At 41.5% G+C, this 20,866-nt stretch overlaps 1 protein-coding gene across 1 annotated transcript; it reads right to left on the reverse strand.

Moving 5' to 3' along the window:
• Positions 1-1,832: 1,832 nt before the first annotated feature.
• On the reverse strand, positions 1,833-2,662 carry LOC145049812 (receptor-like protein kinase ANXUR2). The gene is made up of 2 exons (XM_078998168.1): positions 2,578-2,662; positions 1,833-2,518 (listed from the first exon to the last, which is right to left on the reverse strand). The coding sequence occupies exons 1-2, from the start codon at positions 2,660-2,662 to the stop codon at positions 1,833-1,835; spliced, it is 771 nt and encodes a 256-aa protein (XP_078854294.1).
• Positions 2,663-20,866: the final 18,204 nt, after the last annotated feature.

A 20,866-nucleotide genomic window follows, 5' to 3' on the forward strand; every position in this document is an offset into this window, starting at 1 on the left:
CTCTACTTGTGAGTTTGCAAAAGTTTTTTTTAAATGTCTTTTAAGAGTTCTCACTTTCAGTTAAGGAAACGTTAGATTTTATAAAATATAATGTAAAATGGTTTTTCCTCCTTATTCTAAGAAACGTTAAGGGGCTGTCCATATTACTAAAATTTTACGATCCAAAAAAATGTTATGATCCAACTCTCGAGACAAAAACTTGATTTGGTTGAGACGTCATGATCTAAAAAGTTAACGTTTGCATGAGACAAAGACTTAATTTGGTTGAAATGTTATGATCTAAAAAGTTACGATCCAAAATTATGATTTGCGCCGGAATTAAATAATTTAAAATATTATATGATTCAAAATGATATAATTCAAGATGTTTTGATTCAAAGTTTTATAAACATCATTTTTTTTATGAACCAAACTCTATATGAAAAAACCTTATTTTGTTGAAAATGATATTATACAAAAATGCTATTATACAAAAATGTTATGGTCCTTAATTATAAATTTTGAAATTCAAAATTATACAATTGCAAGAATGTTATAATCCAAAATTGTTACAAGATAAAAACTTGATTTTGTTGAAAGTGTTATGATCTAAAATGTTTTCATCCAAAATCATATGATACAATTCTAAGACAGGCATACAGTTCACTTTTTTTTTTTTAATGTAAAGAAATAAAAAGAACCATGATTAGTGGTGGTTTTTATGATATTTTAGGTTCACATCGGATCCGGACCCATGAAATGCTAACGTAGAAAGCCATTACACTTGAAGAGTTGAATGTATTATAATAATTTGCAAGCATATTAGCATAATAAACATAGGGAAGTGAACCTAGTTCGAAATTGGGCATGTTGTTAGGATAATGATTCACAACCTACTTTCTTAAATAAATGGGGTTGTTGCTTGAATGAAAAAAGATTTTTTCAGACCACACTGAGAACATATTTTATTCGGTAATTAAAATTGAGCATGATAGTTTTGAATTGGCTCGGTTATCGGTTTTCTGGTTCCATACCAAATTTTGGCGTACTCATAATTAATGAACTTACTATGATATCAGCTACAGGAAGCTTTATGTCTTGAAGCATAATTCTGCAACTACTTGCTCTGTCCGGATGAACATGTAATCGAAATTTAAGAAAATTATCAAATTTACTTATGAATGCTTATAAATTATGTGAAAGATTTTATCACAAGAATTAAGCAATGAGATGTTTCTTTTACTTCATTATTTCATGAGAAGTAGTTAAAGTAAAGTGTGAGTCAACTAACCCAAAAAAGGTTTTCTAGTTTAGGCGTCTTGTAACCTGGCTGAGCGCTATCCTTGTATTTGGAAAATAACCTATCAAGCTCACTAATATCCATTTCAGGAACCCTACAAAGTAAGAAGTTTCACCAGTTTTAAGCTAAAGCAAAATATGATACTTTTGCAATTATGCCATAGATACATCCATGTTATAAGCACTAGGATCAACTTCCATCCAATAAACCCACATACCTTGATCCATGTTTATGTGACATGTCCCATAAACTTCCTACAGTTGCTCGGGTTGTTTCCCAAAGCAGGGGCTTCAAGGATCTTTGATACTCATTGTTGCTCTTTGAACTTGGAGTTGTTGGTGGTGTAAGATGCAGAGGTGAAACGTTAATAGAGGTGTAGATTTAGTTATATATAATACTTTACTTATGATACTTGGACACATAGTAGTGTAACCAAACATAATCTAGTAAAAGATCCAACCACCCATCCTTTTGGATCACATTCATTGTTATTTTAACAAGATATATTAGTTTTCATAAAATAATGATGAAAAAATTAGACAGATTTAGATTACTATAAAGAAATAAGTGCGTAGAAAGTAAAAGAGCTACGTACCTGATGTTCGAGTGCAATTTCAAGTGGTGTTAAGATCTCTTTCATGGATGGACGCTCTTCACGATCTCTCTTCAGACATCGATAAGCAATTGTCACAAACGATCTCAACGAACTAGGACTTATTTCATCTTTTATATTACCAAAAATAATTCCACTTAGGTCACTCTTTTCGTAACAATTTCTTGTCAGTTCTGCTAATGATCGATGTTCATATTTATTAGGAGTATTCAACCTCCCACACAACATTTCGAACAACACCACGCCAAAGGAATAAATATCCGACTCCTTTGCTGGCGAGCCTGTCTCTATATACACTGGATCACGATAACCAGGTGTCCCTACAGCACCGGATACAACAAATTTTTTTTCTTGGTTAGCAACAATAAACTTGGATAGACCAAAATCTGTAATTTTGGCATTCCAGTTTTCATCTAGTAGGATGTTTCCACTTTTAATATCAAGGTGCCATACGCTTTCTTGGTAATCATCAGGATTATGAAGGTACACCAGTCTGCTAGCTGCCCCAATGCATATCTTAAGGTGTCTAACCCATCTTAGATCATTGTTGTTTAGATAAAAGTCGAGACTTCGCTTAGCTGCGTACTCATACACAAGTATTTTCTCGTTGTCATCATCACAATATCCTAAGAGGTTGACAATATTACCATTCTTGTATTGGGAAAGGTTACGCTCGTTCTTAAACCCACGGTTTCCTGCTCGTTTGTGGGATTTAAATGTTTTACAGCAACGGTCATGATATGCCCACCAGAATGTAATAGTTCTCCCATGTAAACTTTTCCAAATCCTCCTTCACCAATGCATTTGTTTGAAGCAAAGTAGTTGGTAGCTAACTGTATATCTCTTAGTGATATTTTGGTCCCTTCGGCATATATCTACGTCACAAGCCAAGAGACGAGCTACAATAAGTTTTGTTTGTCCATTTGTGTAATTATGTTGTAAAGATGTTATAAATTAAATGAATAAACGTGCTTTAAATGGTTGAAGCCAAACAAATAAGCTCTTGTCATAGGGAAAAATATTGATATAAGTTGATTTTGATTAAATTTCATGTAAAATATTTTTTTTAACAAAATTGCAAAATTGTTCCTAGTGGATTGTCATTTATTTTGGACATAGTCCAAGACTTTTTGATATTGCGGATGATCCTTGTAAGCTAGTTTGGTCGTGAATTTCATGCTCGTTTAATTTTTAATTTTAATATTTGTTTTAACATTCTTTTGATATTTATTAATTTTTCTTCACTGTCATATCAGTATGTGTAAAATTAGGAATCTTTTATAATTAAGCAGGAAGTTAAGGTCTTCGAATGAGATTATATACATAGGAATAAGCCCCCTACATTGTTACAAATTACACAATGTTCGGACAACTCCTAAAATCCCACAAACAATCTGAAGTATCAATGTAACGTCCAAAAATACGACACAAAAATTTTATTTTAATAATAGTAAAAGTCATATACTGATCATCATATCATGAAACCATATGTCAAATATCTCAAATCATAATAAAATGTCATGAACATTTGTGCCAAATCAAAATATGAATCAAAACAAACTCCCAGGAATAAGATCGAAACTGTGGTGTGTGCAATGCCATCATCCCGAGCTCTTCCCTTTACTTGTGGAACTACCCGAAACCAAAACTGAACTGTAAGCACTAAGCTTAGTGAGCTCCCCCACACTACCACATACCATACAATAACATATAACACATACTGGGCCTTGCCCACTGCATTGGACCGAAGTCCGGAAACTGCATCGGACCAAAGTCTGGAACTAACCAGGGCCTTGCCCTCTGCATCGGACCGAAGTCCGGAACTGACTGGGACCTTGTCCCCTATATCAGATCAAAGTCCGGAACTAACAAGGGCCTTGCCCTCTGCATCGGACCGAAGTCCGGAAGCTGACTGAGCATAACAAAGTATAGCATAAACATATCAACTAGCATGATCACATAACTGTATACTGCATCGGGCCGTAGCCCGGAACACATAACACATAAATCCTGACTGAGCCACGAAGGCATCAAACATACTAACTACTGCATTGAACCGAAGTACGGGAACTATTGCTAGCTAAACGGGCCGACATTGTGGTCTTAGACCCGTTCCTAATGAAAGGAAACTCACCTCGTAGCCTAGCTGCTGAAAGAACTGCTCCGGAATCTGTCTGTTGCAGCTCCGATTTCACCCCGACTACAATTTCTATAAGTACCCTCAATCAAATACTAATAATAATATTGAGCGTAGACTGACTATCTTACCCTTGGTCAAAGTCAACCTATCGGTCAAAGTCAACATTCAGTTGACCTGACTCGTCGAGTTGGGTCACCAACTCGTCGAGTCCTTACTCTCACTTTCTTGCTTCTTCTCGCTACTACTCGTCGAGTTTGGCATGGACTCGGTGAGTTCCTCTTCGATACTAACACTCAGTCAATCTGCATCCGACTTGCCGAGTTGTATGAACAACTCGTCGAGTCCTCCTTCAACACATGAACACTCTGACTGTGACTCGCCGAGTTGTATGAAGAACTCGTCGAGTCTGTTCTTGAGGCTTGAAGATTGCCTTGGACTCGCCGAGTCAGGGCATTGACTCGCCGAGTCCTTCCATGAATAAGTCTAACCTCCAGCTCACTGAGTCCATCTCTCACTCACTGGCTCCACTCTGCATAACTCGAAAAGGGAAAAACAGGGGACTCGCGACTCGACTCGTCGAGTCTGAAGAACGACTCGCCGAGTCGTATACATGCAACCACTATATACTCTATTCTGCTTGAATCCAGTTCACTCCATTCGTAGATATGGGTTCTTAGGGCTTCTTTAACACGTAAAGTTTCAACTTTACGTGTAAATAAACACCAAATGAAGGCTTTAAAGCTTAAAGCACACTATAAGAGTAGATCTAGGGCTTTCAAGCAATATGGACCCATAAAGGTATTAGATCTAGGCTTCTAGAACTCGTCGAGTCCTTACTCTCACTTTCTTGCTTCTGCTCGCTACTACTCGTCGAGTTTGGTATGGACTCGGCGAGTTCCTCTTCGATACTAACACTCAGTCAATCTGCATCCGAATCGCCGAGTTGTATGAACAACTCGGTGAGTCCTCCTTCAACACATGAACACTCTGACTGTGACTCGCCGAGTTGTATGAACAACTCGTCAAGTCTGTTCTTGAGGAATGAATATTGCCTTGGACTCACCGAGTTACGACATTAACTCGCCGAGTCCTTCCATGAATGAGTCTAACCTCCATATCACTGAGTTCATCTCTCACTCACTGGCTCCACTCGGCATAACTCGAAAAGGGAAAAACAAGGGACTCGCGACTCGACTCGTCGAGTCTGAACAACGACTCGTCGAGTCGTATACATGTAACCACTATATACTCAATTCTGCTTGAATCCAATTCATTCCATTCATAGCTCTGGGTTCTTAGGGCCTATTTAACACGTAAAGTTTCCAACTTTACGTGTAAATAAACACCAAATGAAGGTTTTAAAGCTTAAAGCACACTATAAGAGTAGATCTAGGGCTTTCATGCAATATGGACCCATAAAGGTATTAGATCTAGGCTTCTGGTACTCAAACATAGCTAGATCTGAAGGCTATTCATCTCAATGTGTCCTCTATGCTACTACCAAGCCAAGAAATGGTTCAAGAATAGCTTTAATGGTGTTCGAATGGGGATTAAGGCATAGAAACAGAAAAGGGGTTGATTTATACCTTACTATACTCTGAAATGCCACAAGGATCTTGGACCTCCTTCTTCTCCTCTTGATATACCTTCCTTCTTCTCTCAACATCTTCAAAGAATCACACCAAATCACACAAAATGCTAAGAGAGTTCTAGGGTTTCGAAAATCATGCTCTGGGGGTGATGGGGGCTGACTTGGGGGTCCCAAAGGTTGATTAAATAGGGTGCAAACCCTTGAAATTAGGGTTTCATACAGGTTGGCGGACTCGCCGAGAGTCGCCAACCTACACGTGCTCAAAATCCCGACTCAACTCGACGAGTCTGGATGCTGACTCGTCGAGTTCCTCATGAAAACTTGAAAAATAATTATTTAGATAACATACTAGAATTGGGGTGTTACAACTCTCCCCCACTTGTCTCAGACTTCGTCCTCAAAGTCTGTTGCCGCTGATTCTGGAAACAACTCTGGGTAATGCTCCCGCATCTCCTCCTCGGACTCCCACATCCACTCTGAACCCTTCCAGTGCTGCCACTGCACCTTCACTAACTGAATCACCTTGTTCCTCAAGGTCTTCACCTTCCGATCTAAGATCGCAACTTGTCTGTCGACATAATTCAGGCTGCTATCAACCTGAATATTCTCCATGAGTACTACTGCCGACTCGTCCACCAAACAATTCCTCAACTGAGAAACATGGAAAGTGTTATGGATCTGGCTAAGCTCTGCCGGAAGATCTAATCGGTAGTCGACCCGACCCACCCGAGCCATAACCCTAAAAGGACCAATGAACTTGGGGCCCAACTTGCCCCTCTTTCGGAATCTGATGACACCCTTCCAGGGTGATACCTTCTAGAGAACCATGTCACCCACCTGAAACTCCAAGTCTGAACCCCTCCTGTCGGCGTAACTCTTCTGCCGACTCTGCGCAGTCTGCAGTCTACTACGAACCTGCTGGATCAACTCTGTCCTCCTGAGCACCACTTTGATGCTCCCAATGAAATGCTGACCGAACTCTCCCCAACAGATCGGGGTCCTGCACTTCCTCCCGTATAACATCTCGAAAGGAGGACGGTCAATACTCACAAGGTAGCTGTTGTTATACGAAAATTCCGCTAACGGAAGATACGTATCCCAACTGCCACCGAAATCTAGAACACATGCCCGGAGCATGTCCTCGAGAGTCTGGATCGTCTTCTCGCTCTGCCCGTCCGTCTGAGGGTGAAAAGCGGTGCTGAAATGGAGACGAGTCCCCATCTCGTCATGAAAATGATTCCAGAATCTGGAAGTAAAACGGACGTCTCAGTCTGACACCACCGAGACAGGCACTCCATGTCGTGCCACCACCTCTCGCACATAAATATCGACTAGCTTCTCCGCAGATATACTCTCCTGGATCGGTATAAAATGAGCACTCTTCGTCAACCGATCCACAACGACCCAAATCGAATCCACTCCACATGCATTCCTTGGAAGCTTCGTGATGATATCCATGGTGATGTCTTCCCACTTCCACACTAGAATGTCTAACGGTTGCATCTTGCCGTGAGGTCTCTGGTGTTCTGCCTTAACCTTCCCGCAGGTCAGGCACCTCTCCACATATTAGGCGACATCCCGCTTCATGTAGGGCCACCAATAATAGGGTCGAAGATCTCTATACATCTTCGTCGCCCCTAGATGGATGGAAAATTGAGACTTGTGGGTCTCATCCATCCTGCCGTACACCTCCCTAGTACGGCACCTAAACTCTCCCATGAAGGGTCAATAATCCTCGACTGTCATACTCGAAAGAAGCTACTCGACCCACGATCCTCTCACACTTCCGCCTCTCCTCCTTGAGGCCCTCGACCTGAGCCTCTCTGATCCGCTCCAGCAATGGAGTAATCACTGTCATTCTCATACATATATCCTTGATCGGGGCTGCTGCCGCCTTGCGGCTCAGGGCGTCAGCCACTACATTGGCCTTCCCTGGGTGATAAAGGATCTCACAATCGTAATCCTTCAATACATCTAACGATCGCCTCTGCCTCATGTTCAGACTTGGCTGATCCATGAGGTACCTCAAACTCTTATGATCCGTGTAAATGGTACAACGGACCCCATAAATGTGACAACCCGGTATTTCGACTCTATGTAATGACTTAAAAAGTCAAGTATTTTAGCTACTTTTGAATTAATGAAATTAACTTTGAAAATGAAATGTGCAAAAGTCTCTATGGGGATATCTATTATGCTAGGTAATGTGTCAAGGTTTATAGAAATACTAAGAACACTAAAATACGAGTTATAACGAAGAAGTTATGACCATTCTAAGATTTCCGACAAAACCGACAACACTGATTAAACGAAAAACGTGAAGTTTCAATACAATAGCTTTTAGCCTTAAGTATCTGAATGAAAGTTATAGATAACATTAAACCGTGAGCGTACACAAAAAGAACGTCCAAATCTGACTTCGTATAAGGAAGTTATGATTTTTCCAAGATCCGGATATATTAGTAGACAACTAAAAACTCGAAATAGAGCTCGAGATACTTTTGACCAAAACAACCTAAATGAGAATCGAAGGTCTCAACATTAGTAGCACAACGGCGAAAAGTATGACGAAAACGGACATCGGATGAGGAAGTTATGGATTTTACACGGACTTTTTGTGTCCCGGCCTGTTAAAAATAAATAATTAAAAATAAATTCAAAATTTGCCGATGAAGTCTCAACGAGAGTTGTAGATCATATTTTCAGCTACGCGTGCATTTAAAGAACGTCGAAAACGGAGCTCGTACGCGAAAGTTATGGATTTTACAAATTCGGGGTCCAAAATCCGAGGCTGTCAGGCTTGCCACGCCGTGGCACAGTTTTGCCGCGACCCAGCAAGTGACTAAGGGCATCCAATCAATGGAAGAGGATAGAATTGCTCCCCACGACATGGCACTCCCTTTTCCACGACGTGGCACTCAAAAATCCCCCTATAAATAGAACTCTTGGGGTGTCGGGTTTAGGTGCTCCATTCTTCCATCTCTCGTGTTGAAACTCTGCGGTTAAGCTCTCGAAGCCCTCCTGAAGCCCCGGTTTTCACACTCAAGTCCGAAGGAAGTTTGTACACTCCCGAGATTCCTGAGTTTCATGAGATTCTCGAGAATCCCGAGAAAATCGACTTTCACAAGCCGCAGTTCTGCTCGATTTTCATCTCGCTTTCTCCAATCAATCAAGTGAGTTCATACCCCTATAAACTACACTTTCAAATGTTTATCAATTCTTTTTATAAACTTTTAAGGGGGGGAAATACTAGTAAAAACACGGTTATTATCGTGTGTAACATAAAGTTTCACTATATACTCTTTTCTTTCAAGTGAATCATATGTGATTCATAACTACTACGTGGGAACTTTTGTATGCAATATATATTCACGATAACATCTTGTCTTTTGGAAATAAAACATGCTTATATATATATATATATATATATATATATATATATATATATATATATATATATATATATATGCGAATCAAACCCTTTATTTATACTTTAAGTATATGTGATCATTTATGTCACTTTAGATGTTATACTTTACATAACAAGTGAGCATTACACTAGGATTTACTATACGAACTAAACATACACTTTGAATAACTATAATATGTATAGTTTACGAGGAAATCATGAACATTTACATACTAGAAACACTATATCAAAGATATACTTTCATATACAAGAACAAATGGACATTTTCATACGTAAATCTATTTTATACTAAGTTTTGTGAGACATTTCACGTACTTTCGAGTATGCATTTTAAGTCCTGTATTATATACCATAATCCCTTGTAGGGGGAGTGTGATATTTGTGTATAGATCTATATGGGATTGACAATGTCGCACCTAAACTGTTAGCTACAGTTAGGCCGGCAAGCCTGGGGTGACAAACGTCATAACATTTCAACGCCTGAAGAACGTTGTTACAGGAAGTCTGGGTCATTAGTATGGTTATAAAAATCACATGGAGTATTAAGAACTAATTGATTTACAGGGTTATCAAATGCCTTAGTGATTTTATACTTACACAAATTTACTACTCTAGGCATGAAAAACGCAATTGCATTTCAGTGTTGGAACTTTTAAACTACCACACACTTATGAACGGATATTGGATTTATAAAAGCAAACCTTCAAAACAGTCGAGTCTTTGTAGAAGACTACTTTTATACTAGTAGGAAATATTGGATTTTCTAGGAGTTTTTCGAACATCTACAAACAAATTTCATTTGATTTTATCCAAACAACAACATTAAATACTTATTAACTCACCAGCTTAAATGCTGACCTCCTCTTTCAAAACTACTTGTATTTCTCAGGGATTCAGTAATACAGGTAAACTACTGCTTTTGAAGAAGGGACGCTGTGGCGCTAGTTTAATTTCATTTTGACAACATATTGTAATTGATATTTTGGAACTTGTAATACCTATAAATGATGTAAAATTTTCAATTATATATATGTTGGTTGTGCTTACTTTCTTTACTATGTATTCAACTGTTTCGATACTACATGAAGTCATCCGCCCTCGAACGATTCCGCCGTTCTGGTTTGGGGGTGTGACAGATTTGTATCAGTGCATTGTTTATAGTGAACTAAGTATATCAAACCACATAAGATATACAAAATATAAATCCAAATGGACTCGAAGTCTTTGACAAAACGTTTTTACACCTAAAACCTTGTTTCATTTAAATTTGATTGTTTTGGTTCGTAAAAATACAATTACATGCATGCAACAATATATTTTCATGGTTAGAACTATACAAGAAGTATTTAGACAAGTTGGACACTACGATTAGGCCTCGACATATGTAATCGCATTTGGGACGAATATAGCCTGATCAACTATATTTATCCGAGATTTGACTACGTGTGTCGACGAATGGTCGTAGTGAGCAACAAGTCAAAACTTACCAAAATAAACATTAGTATCAAACATACAAATTTAAATACTATAGGAGTATTAATTGACATGCTTAGTTTTACATGTTTCAAGTTTTGTCCAATTCCCATAACCCTATTCTCGTATAGACAATTGGCTAGATTCATTCCACATGGAGACCCCTACTATCTCAACCAAGGTAACGAGGGATGGGTCGAAAAAGATCCCGAAGAGGATGAAGAACCTATCAAGTTGGATGAAAGGGATGACTCTGGGACAGACTCAGAACCAGAGGTAATCAACCCACCAGCCACTCAACCTCTTGCTATTAGGAGGAACTATCAGGGACCAACTCCCGTTTGGGGAAGTTACCTCCACCATTGGAGCCAGCAACAAGGGATACGTCCTCCCTACGGCATGTGTCGAGACTTCTACGATGTCCGCGGCGAAGGTTCAGCCGATCGAGCACTCCCAGTTATGGTGGGAAAGCTAGCCAACCAGTCCTATCAATCCGGGGTTCAAGCGAGCCGGATTCGTGAGTTCAACGTGGAAGTACAGGTGCACACTTTCGACATCCGCCGACTGGATAGGTTGCAGGATGACAACCAACTCCGCGTTGACACATTCCAAGCACAAATGATTGCAGCCCTCTCTGAGCCAAGGGACCAGCAAGCAGCCTTAGATAGGCACCTTATGGATGCAAAGCAATCAGACGCGGAGTCAAGCTCCAAGCGCAACCTACGTCGGAAATAGTGCTCGCTAATCCCAAAATTTTGATATAGAATAGGACTATCGGCTAAAAGTCTTACTTTCTTTAACTTCCTGTAATTGGAGACCTTTAGAAAGGTCAAAATTTTCTAACTTCGGATGTAACGCAACCATATGTTTAATATATAGAGCATATCTCTTTCGTGTGTTAAATCTGTATATTTCAGTCGAGTTCATGAGTTTGTTTATTTATTTTTTTAACTCCACTGGTAAATCAAACTCAAAGCCCTGCGTTGGTCGAACCAAATTTTCAAACTATTAAAGATAGTTAACTCATTGTCAATCAACTCTCAACCACCAAAACTTATGATCTTTTATTTTTTTTTCCTTATTAGCACAATGCCACCCTGTAGATCTACAGGCCGTGTCAAAAACGCACCACCTCCACCACCACCCCCTCCCACGATGGAAAATGCCGCTTTGAGAACTGCTGTAACGGCTGCCGTAACAGTGGCAATGGCCCAAATGAGTAATAATGGTTCTGGTGGGGGAGTAAATAGTTCTTCGAATAGCCAGCGTCAAGGTCGTTCGAGGGATTGTACATACAAGGATTTCATGAATAGCATACCCATTACTTTTAATGGGACTGGAGGGGTAATGGCTCTATCACAGTGGATAGAGAAAACTAAAGCAGTTTTCGAGATTTGTTCTTGTCCGGAAGGGAGCAAAGTGAAGTTCGCTGCTTGTACTTTCTCTGAGAGAGCTCTAACATGGTGGAATGGCCATGTAAATTCACTAACACTAGTAGTGGCTAACTCTATGGGCTGCGAGAATCTAAAACAAATATTACTACAAGAGTACTGTCCACGGGGCGAATTACAAAAGCTCGAAGAAGAACTTTGGGGCCTTTCTATGGTAGGCTTTGACATCACGACCTATACCAATAGGTATAGTGATTTGGCAATCCTTTGCCCAGGGGTTGCTCTAGAGAGCAAGAAAATCGAAAGATACATCTGGGGACTGTCACCCCAGATTCGAGGAAGTGTTATAGCTTCCAAACCAATCACCTTCGATATCGCCAAACAGTTGGCACAAGCTCTCGTGGACCATGGGTTCTGCCAAAACTTCGCAACCACCGCAACGGAGCAACCTAGAGGAAGAAACAACAACAACGACAATACCAACAACAATAACAAGAAGAGGTTCTGGAGCAAAAGGAAGAGTCAACCTTCATAAGAACCTTCCAAGAAACAACAGATTGTGGCAGTCCATGCCGCTACTGCCCCCACTGCTGCTCCTGTTACCCCCACACCAGTAAAGCGATATGTTGGGAACTTCCCGAAGTGCAGCAAGTGCAATTTCCACTACAATGGAAATTGTCGGGACATACACTGCAACAACTGCAACCAGAAGGGGCACACTGCCCCGTTTCTGTAGGGCACCGGCACGACCAATCACCCAAGTCCCTAGGGTCGGTGTGGACCAGACGTGTTATGGTTGTGGTGAGGCTGGACACTACAAGAGGGACTGTCCTAAGGCAAGGAATGATGGCGACACAGGACGAGTGCTGGCAATAGGGCAGAACGAAGCGATAGCTGATCCTACGGTGGTTACAGGTACGTTTCTCCTCAATAAAGTTTATGCATGCATACTCTTTGATTGTGGTGCGGAGAGGATTTTCCTGAGTCATAAATTCAAGCACGTACTAAAACAGAACGCTAAAACACTCAATAAGATATTTACAGTAGAAATGGCAAACGGTAGAACAGAAAGCACGAACAATATGTACATAGGCTGCACACTAACTCTAAACGAACACTCATTCCAAATCGACCTAATGCCGATCACTATAAAGAGCTTTGATGTCATCATCGGTATGGATTGGTTAAGCCTACACCATGCCGATATACTTTGTCACGAAAGGGCCGTTCCCCTAATTCTGCCAAACGGCGAAACTCTTGTCATTTATGGTGACAAACCCAGTACCAATTTACAAATCATCTCTTGCGTCAAAGCCCAAAAATACCTACGTAAAGAGTACCATGCCTTCTTAGCCCACGTGGTAGATAAGGGAAAAGAAACGAAAGGCATCAGAGACATTCTAGAAGTCTGTGATTTTCTCGATGTCTTCCCTGAAGATCTTCCCGGAGTTCCACCAGAACGTCAAATCGAGTTCAGAATCGACTTAATTCCCGGAGCTACACCAGTAGCCAAGTCGCCATACGTCTAGCACCGGCAGAGATACAGGAGCTATCCATCCAACTAAACGAACTACTCAAAAAAGGGATCATTAGGCCGAGCTTCTCACCTTAGGGAGCACCAGTCTTGTTCGTAAAGAAGAAGGATGGATCTTTCCGCATGTGCATCGATTACCGAGAACTCAACAAGCTCACTATCAAGAACTGATATCCCTTACCACGCATTGATGACTTGTTCGACCAACTCCAAGGAGCAAGTTATTTCTCAAAGACCGACTTAAGATCCGGGTACCACCAACTACGAGTCATGGAAGGAGATGTTCCCAAAACAGCTTTCCGAACTCGTTATGGTCACTACGAGTTTGTAGTGATGCCCTTTGGATTAATAAACACACCGACGGTGTTCATGGATTTAATGAACCGAGAAGCTATACGCAAAATTCTCCAAGTGCGAATTTTGGATTCGGAAGGTAGATTTCCTAGGTCACGTGGTTAGCAAAGACGGAATACACGTGGACCCTTCCAAAATCAAAGCAATCGAGAACTGGTCAGCTCCAAGAACCCCAACAGAAATTCGACAATTCTTGGGCCTTGCTAGCTACTATCGAAGTTTCATACATAACTTCTCGAAGATTGCAAAACCACTTACCACCCTGACCCTAAAGGGTGTTACTTTCGATGGGAAAGAAAGACAAGACGCTGTATTCCAAACACTGAAGCAAGCTCTATGCAGCGCACCAATATTGTCCTTGCCAGAAGGAACAGAAGACTTCGTGGTCTACTGTGATCCATCTAATCAATGTCTTGGATGCATGCTAATGCAACGAGGTAAGGTCATCGCTTACGCCTCAAGACAACTCAAGACGCACGAAGTAAACTACACTACCCATGATCTTGAACTAGGAGTAGCCGTTTTTGCGCTAAAGATCTGGAGACACTATCTTTATGGCAGGAAATGCACGATCTTCACCGATCATAAAAGCCTCCAGCACATTCTCAACCAAAAAGAACTCAACATGAGGCAGAGACGATGGGTTGAACTACTGAATGACTACGAATTCGAGATTCGCTATCACCCAGGAAAAGCGAATGTAGTTGCTGATGCTCTTACTCGAAAAGAATACTCAGGTCGCCGAGTGAAATCCTTAACCATGACGATCCATTCACATCTGTCCACACAAATCAAGGAAGCTCAGAGGGAAGCCTTGAAAACAGAGAATGTGGCAGGTGAAGCCCTAAGAGGAATGGAAAAAAGTCTTGAAGTCAAGGGGGACGGAGTTCGTTACTTCATGGATCGAATCTGGACACCAAAATTTGATGGGTTCAGAGACGAGGTCATGAACGAGGGGCATAAGACTCGATACTCCGTGCATCCAGGTTCGGACAAGATATATCTGGACCTCAAGAAATTGTATTGGTGGCCGAACATGAAAGCAGAGATAGCTACCTATGTGGGAAAGTTTCTGACTTGCGCCAAAGTCAAGGTAGAATACTAGAAACCATTAGTATTACTACAACAACCCGAAATACCCGAGTGGAAGTGGGAACGGTAACCATGGATTTCATAACCAAATTACCCAAGACAACAGGTGGACTAGACACCATCTGGGTAATTGTCGATAAGTTAACAAAATCCGCACACTTCCTACCCATAAAGGAAACCGATAAGATGGAGAAGCTAACTCAAACTTACATCCGAGAGATTGTACGACTGCACGGTGTCCCAATATCCATTATATCCGACAGAGATATTAGGTTCACCTCGCGATTCTGGTAATCATTACTAAAATACCTAGGAACGAGGCTCGACATGAGTACTGCTTACCATCCACAAACCGACGGTCAAAGTGAGAGGACCATACAAACCATAGAAGATATGCTAAGAGCTTGTGTAATCGATTTTGGTAAAGCATGGGATACCCATTTACCACTAATTGAATTTTCGTACAACAATAGCTATCACTCCAGTATTAAAGTTGCTCCATTCGAAGCCCTCTATGGTCGAAAGTGCAGATCACCACTGTGCTGGACTGAAGTAGGTGACACACAACTAGCCAAAGGACAAGTACCCGACAACACTCTCACTGGCCTAGAAATCATAAGAGAGACAACCGAGAAGATTGTACAAATTCGGGAACGACTAAAGGCTTCAAGAGACAGACAAAAGAGTTATGCGGACAAAAGACGGAAGCCCTTGGAATTTCAGGTCGGGGACCGAGTACTATTAAAGGTCTCGCCCTGGAAAGGGTTAATATGTTTCGGAAAATGTGGGAAACTAAACCCAAGGTATATCGGACCATTCAAGATTCTCGCAAGGATCGGCCCGGTAGCCTACAAACTTCGTCTACCGCAGGAACTCAATAAGGTACACCCTACCTTTCATATATCAAACTTGAAGAAGTGTTTTTCCGATGAGACCCTCGTCGTCCCTTTAGACGAGATCGAAATCAACGAGAGACTCCACTTTATAGAAGAACCAATTGAAATCATGGATAGGGAAATAAAAAGAACAAAACAAAGTCGCATCCCCATTGTGAAGGTCCGCTGGAATGCAAAGCGAGGACCTGAATACACTTGGGAACACGAAGATCAGATGAAACACAAGTACCCACATCTGTTTCCCTAATCCACAAGTGTTTTTCTTACATTAAATTTCGGGACGAAATTACCTCTAACGGGGGGATAATGTGACAACCCGATATTTCGACTCTATGTAATGACCTAAAAAGTCAAGTATTGTAGCTACTTTTGAAATAATGAAATTAACTTCGAAAATGAAATGTGAAAAAGTCTCTATGGGGATATCTATTATGCTAGGTATTGTGTCAAGGTTTATAGAAATACTAAGAACACTAAAATCCGAGTTATAACGAAGAAGTTATGACCATTCTAAGATTTCCGACAAAACCAGCAACACCGATTAAACCAAAAACCCAAAGTTTCAATATAATAGCTTTTAGCCTTAAGTATCTAAATTAAAGTTATAGATAACATTAAACCGTGAGCGTACACAAAAAGAACGTCCAAATCTGACATCATATGAGGAAGTTATGAATTTTCCAAGATCCGGATATAACAGTAGGCAGCTAAAAACTCGAAATAGAGCTCGAGATACTTTTGACCAAAACAACCTAAATGAGAATCGAAGGTCTCAAAATTAGTAGCTCAACGGCGAAAAGTACGACGAAAACGGACATCGGATGAAGAAGTTATGGATTTTACACGGACTTTTTGTGTCCCGGCCCGTTAAAAATAAATAATTCAAAATAAATTCAAAATTTGCCGATGAAGTCTAAACGAGAGTTATAGATCATATTTTCAGCTACGCGTGCATTTAATGAACGTCGAAAACGGAGCTCGTACGCGAAAGTTATGGATTTTACAAGTTCGGGGTCCAAAATCCGAGGCTGTCAGGCTTGCCACACCGTGACACAGTTTTGCCGCGACCTGGCAAGTGACTGAGGGCCTCCAATCAATGGAAGAGGATAGAATTGCTCCCCACGACGTGGCACTCAAAAATCCCCCTATGAATAGAACTCTTGGGGTGTCGGGTTTAGGTGCTCCATTCTTCCATCTCTCGTGCTGAAACTCTGCGGTTAAGCTCCCGAAGCCCTCTCGAAGCCCTGGTTTTCACACTCAAGCCCGAAGGAAGGTTCTACACTCCCGAGATTCCCGTGATTCCCGTGAATCCCGAGAAAATCGACTTTCACAAGCCGAAGTTCTGCTTGATTTTCATCTCGCTTTCTCCAATCAATCAAGTGAGTTCATACCCCTATAAACTACACTTTGAAATGTTTCTCAATGCTTTTTATACACTTTTAAGGGGGGGGGGGAATACAAGTAAAAACACGATTATTATCATGTGTAACATAAAGTTTCACTATATACTCTTTTCTATCAAGTGAATCATATGTGATTCATAACTACTACATGGGAACTTTTGTATGGAATATATATTCACGATAACATCTTGTCTGTTGGAAATAAAACATGTTATATATATATATATATATATATATATATATATATATATATATATATATATATATATATATATATATACATATATGCGAATCAAACCCTTTATTTATACTTTAAGTATATGTGATCATTTATGTCACTTTAGATGTTATACTTTACATAACAAGTGAGCATTACACTAGGATTTACTATACGAACGAAACACACACTTTGAATAACTATAATAGGTATAGTTTATGAGGAAATCATGAACATTTACATACTAGAAACACTATATCAAAGTGATACTTTCATATACGAACGATTGCATTTCAGTGTTGGAACTTTTAAACTACCACACTCTTATGAACGGATATTGGATTTATAAAAGCAAACCTTCAAAACAGTCGAGTCTTTGTAGAAGACTACTTTTATACTAGTAGGAAATATTGGATTTTCTAGGAGTTTTTCTAACATCTACAAACAAATTTCATTTGATTTTATTCAAACAACAACATTAAATACTTATGAACTCACCAGCTTAAATGCTGACCTCCTCTTTCAAAACAACTTGTATTTCTCAGGGATTCAGTAATACAGGTAAACTACTGCTTTTGAAGAAGGGACGCTGCGACGTTAGTTTAATTTCATTTTGACAACATATTGTAATTGATATTTTGGAACCTGTAATACCTACAAATGATGTAACTTTTTCAATTATATATATATATATATATATATATATATATATGTTGGTTGCATTTACTTTCTTTACTATGTATTCAACTGTTTCGATACTACATGAAGTCATCCGCCCTCGAACGATTCCGCTGTTCTGGTTTGGGGGTGTGATAGTAAAGGTAATGTATCCAAATCTTGAGGGCAAACACCACTGCCCCCAACTCTAAATCATGTGTAGGATAGTTAGCCTCGTGATGCTTCAACTGTCTCGAGGTGTAAACTATCACACGGCCTCGCTGCATCAAAACTGCCCCATACCTGTGATCGAGGCATCACAATAGACTACGAAATCCTCTACTCCCTCTGGCAAGGTAACAATCGGTGCCTCACACAATCTCTGCCTGAGGGTCTCAAATGCTACCTGCTGCTCAGGCCCCCAACGAAACACTACCGACTTCTTGGTTAGTCGGGTGAGCGGTACTGCTATCTTGGAGAAATCCTGGATGAATCTCCTGTAATACCCTGCCAAACCTAGGAAGCTCCAAATCTCGGATGGAGACTTCGGGACCTCCCACTACATCACGGCCTCTATCTTGGTCGGATCTACCAAAATACCCTTCTAGTTGACGAGGTGACCAAGGAACTTCACCTTGCGCAACCAGAACTCGCACTTGGAGAACTTTGTGAAAAGTCTCTCCCTCCTCAAAACCTCTAGCACCTCTCTCAGGTGCTCCTCATGCTGCTCCTGAGTCTTGGAATACACCAAGATATCATCTATGAATACTATCACAGACCGATCATGCATTGTCCTGCACACGCGATTCATGAGGTCCATGAACGCGGTTGGAGCGTTGGTGAGCCCAAACGGCATCACCACAAACTCATAATGACCATACCTGGTCCTGAAAGCAGTCTTCTGCACATCCTCGCCTCTGACCCGCATCTGATGATATCCGGAGCGTAAATCGATCTTGGAGAACCATGACGCTACCTGAAGCTGATCAAACAAATCATCTATCCTCGGAAGTGGGTAACGGTTCTTCACCATTACCTTATTTAGCTCCCGGTAATCTATACACATACGGTGCGACCCGTCCTTTTTCATTACAAACAAAATCGGTGCACCCCAAGGCGAACTGCTCGGCCTGATAAAACCCTTGTCTAGCAGCTCTTGCAGCTGCGTAGACAACTCCTGCATCTCTGGGGGAGCCAACTGATATGGTGCCTTGGCTATCGGAGCCGCACCAGGGATTAGATCAATCCCAAAATCAACCTGCGTCTTAGGAGGTATTCCTGGCAAATCCTCTGGAAATACATCCGGGTAGTCTCGCACCACCGGAACATCATCAACTGTCGTCTTGACCTTCTCCCAGGCATCTAAAACATAGGCAATATAACCGGCGCAACCCTACTGGAAGTAGCGCCTCGCTCTCGCTGCTGAACATATAATTGGTCCGCGCTGTGGCTTCTCGCCCTTAATCACTAACTCTCCCCCACTGGGAGTGCGAACCCTCACCAACTGTAGCTCACAATCTATCACTTCCCCGTTGGGGCTCATCCAATCCATACCTACTATAACCTTATTCCCTCGCAGGGGAATAGGGACCAAGTCCATCGGAAACTGCTCATCGAATAACTGTAGGGAACACCCTCTGTGTACCCTTGCAACCCTAACGGTCCTATCAGCTACTATCTCAACCTCAAGTGAACAATCTAACTCCCCTGGAGCTCTGCTAAACCTCTTGCTAAGCGTAAGAGAGATAATGATCGGGTAGCCCGCGAATCAAACAATAATGTAGCTGAAATGTCGTTCACTGAGAACGACCCTATACAAAACATATAACCATAAGAAACAATCAATAATAAATGCAGAGATAAGGGCGAAATACATACCCGTCACCACATCAGGAGTCGCTCGCGCCTCCTCTGCTGTCAGCTGAAAAGCTCTACTCTTCGCCACTGGCGTCTCGACTCGGCCCTGATGGCCATCTGTAATCCTCAAAGTAGCAGGAGCAGGTGCTGACACCTTCCCCGCAGCAGCTAAACTTGGACACTGGGACTTTTTATGTCCCCTCTGATTGCACTGAATACTAATCAGATCTGATGCCGCAACGGTGGTAGTAGTGGCTGTACAATCTCTGCTCATATGCCCAGTCCGGCCGCACTTGTAGCAGCCGGCACTCCCTGCCTTGCACGCCCCATCGTGCAATCTCCCACACTTGCCACACCGACCGTGGCTTTGCTGACTCCTAGCTGTGTGATCTGAACCCTTGGGCTTTTTGCCCAAACTCCCTGAACCTGGAGCTGCCTCCGACTTCCTATTTCTCTCCATCTAAAGGTCAATCTCTCTCTCTCTCTCTCTCTCTCTCTCTCTCTCTCTCTCTCTTTCGAGCCCTAGCAATCATGTCATCTAGCGTTTTACAGCTGGACTGGCTCACGAATTGGAGGATATCACTCCGCAGCATCTCATGATAACGAGCCTTCTTCATTTCCTCATCAGCCGCATACTTAGGAACAAGAAAAGCCCTCTCCCTAAACTTGGCGGTAATCTCCGCCACTGTCTCTGTAGTCTGGGTAAGATCCTGAAACTCTCTGGCCAACTGCTGCACGTCAATGACCGGTGCAAAATCCGCCTTGAACCTGGTAGTAAAGTCAGCCCAGGTCATAGCATCCAAAGCTGCGTCATCCCCAATGGCATGACCGAACTCCTCCCACTAATCCCGTGCCCTGTCCTTCAGAAGACAGGATGCCAATCTGACCTTGTCCTCCTTAGGACATCTGCTCGTGCGGAAAGCGTTGGCCACATCCGCC

Source organism: Lactuca serriola, chromosome 5, assembly GCF_051521515.1.
Source record: "Lactuca serriola cultivar US96UC23 chromosome 5, Lser_US96UC23_V15, whole genome shotgun sequence".
Classification (NCBI taxonomy): domain Eukaryota; kingdom Viridiplantae; phylum Streptophyta; class Magnoliopsida; order Asterales; family Asteraceae; genus Lactuca; species Lactuca serriola.

Coding starts and splice junctions, on each gene's coding strand:
- LOC145049812 (XM_078998168.1), bottom strand. CDS start 2,662: ATGGGAGAACTATTACATTCTGGTGGGCATATCATGACCGTTGCTGTA. Junction 2,519..2,577: donor AAACGAGCAGGAAACCGTGG/GTTTAAGAACGA, acceptor TCAACCTCTTAG/GATATTGTGATGATGACAAC.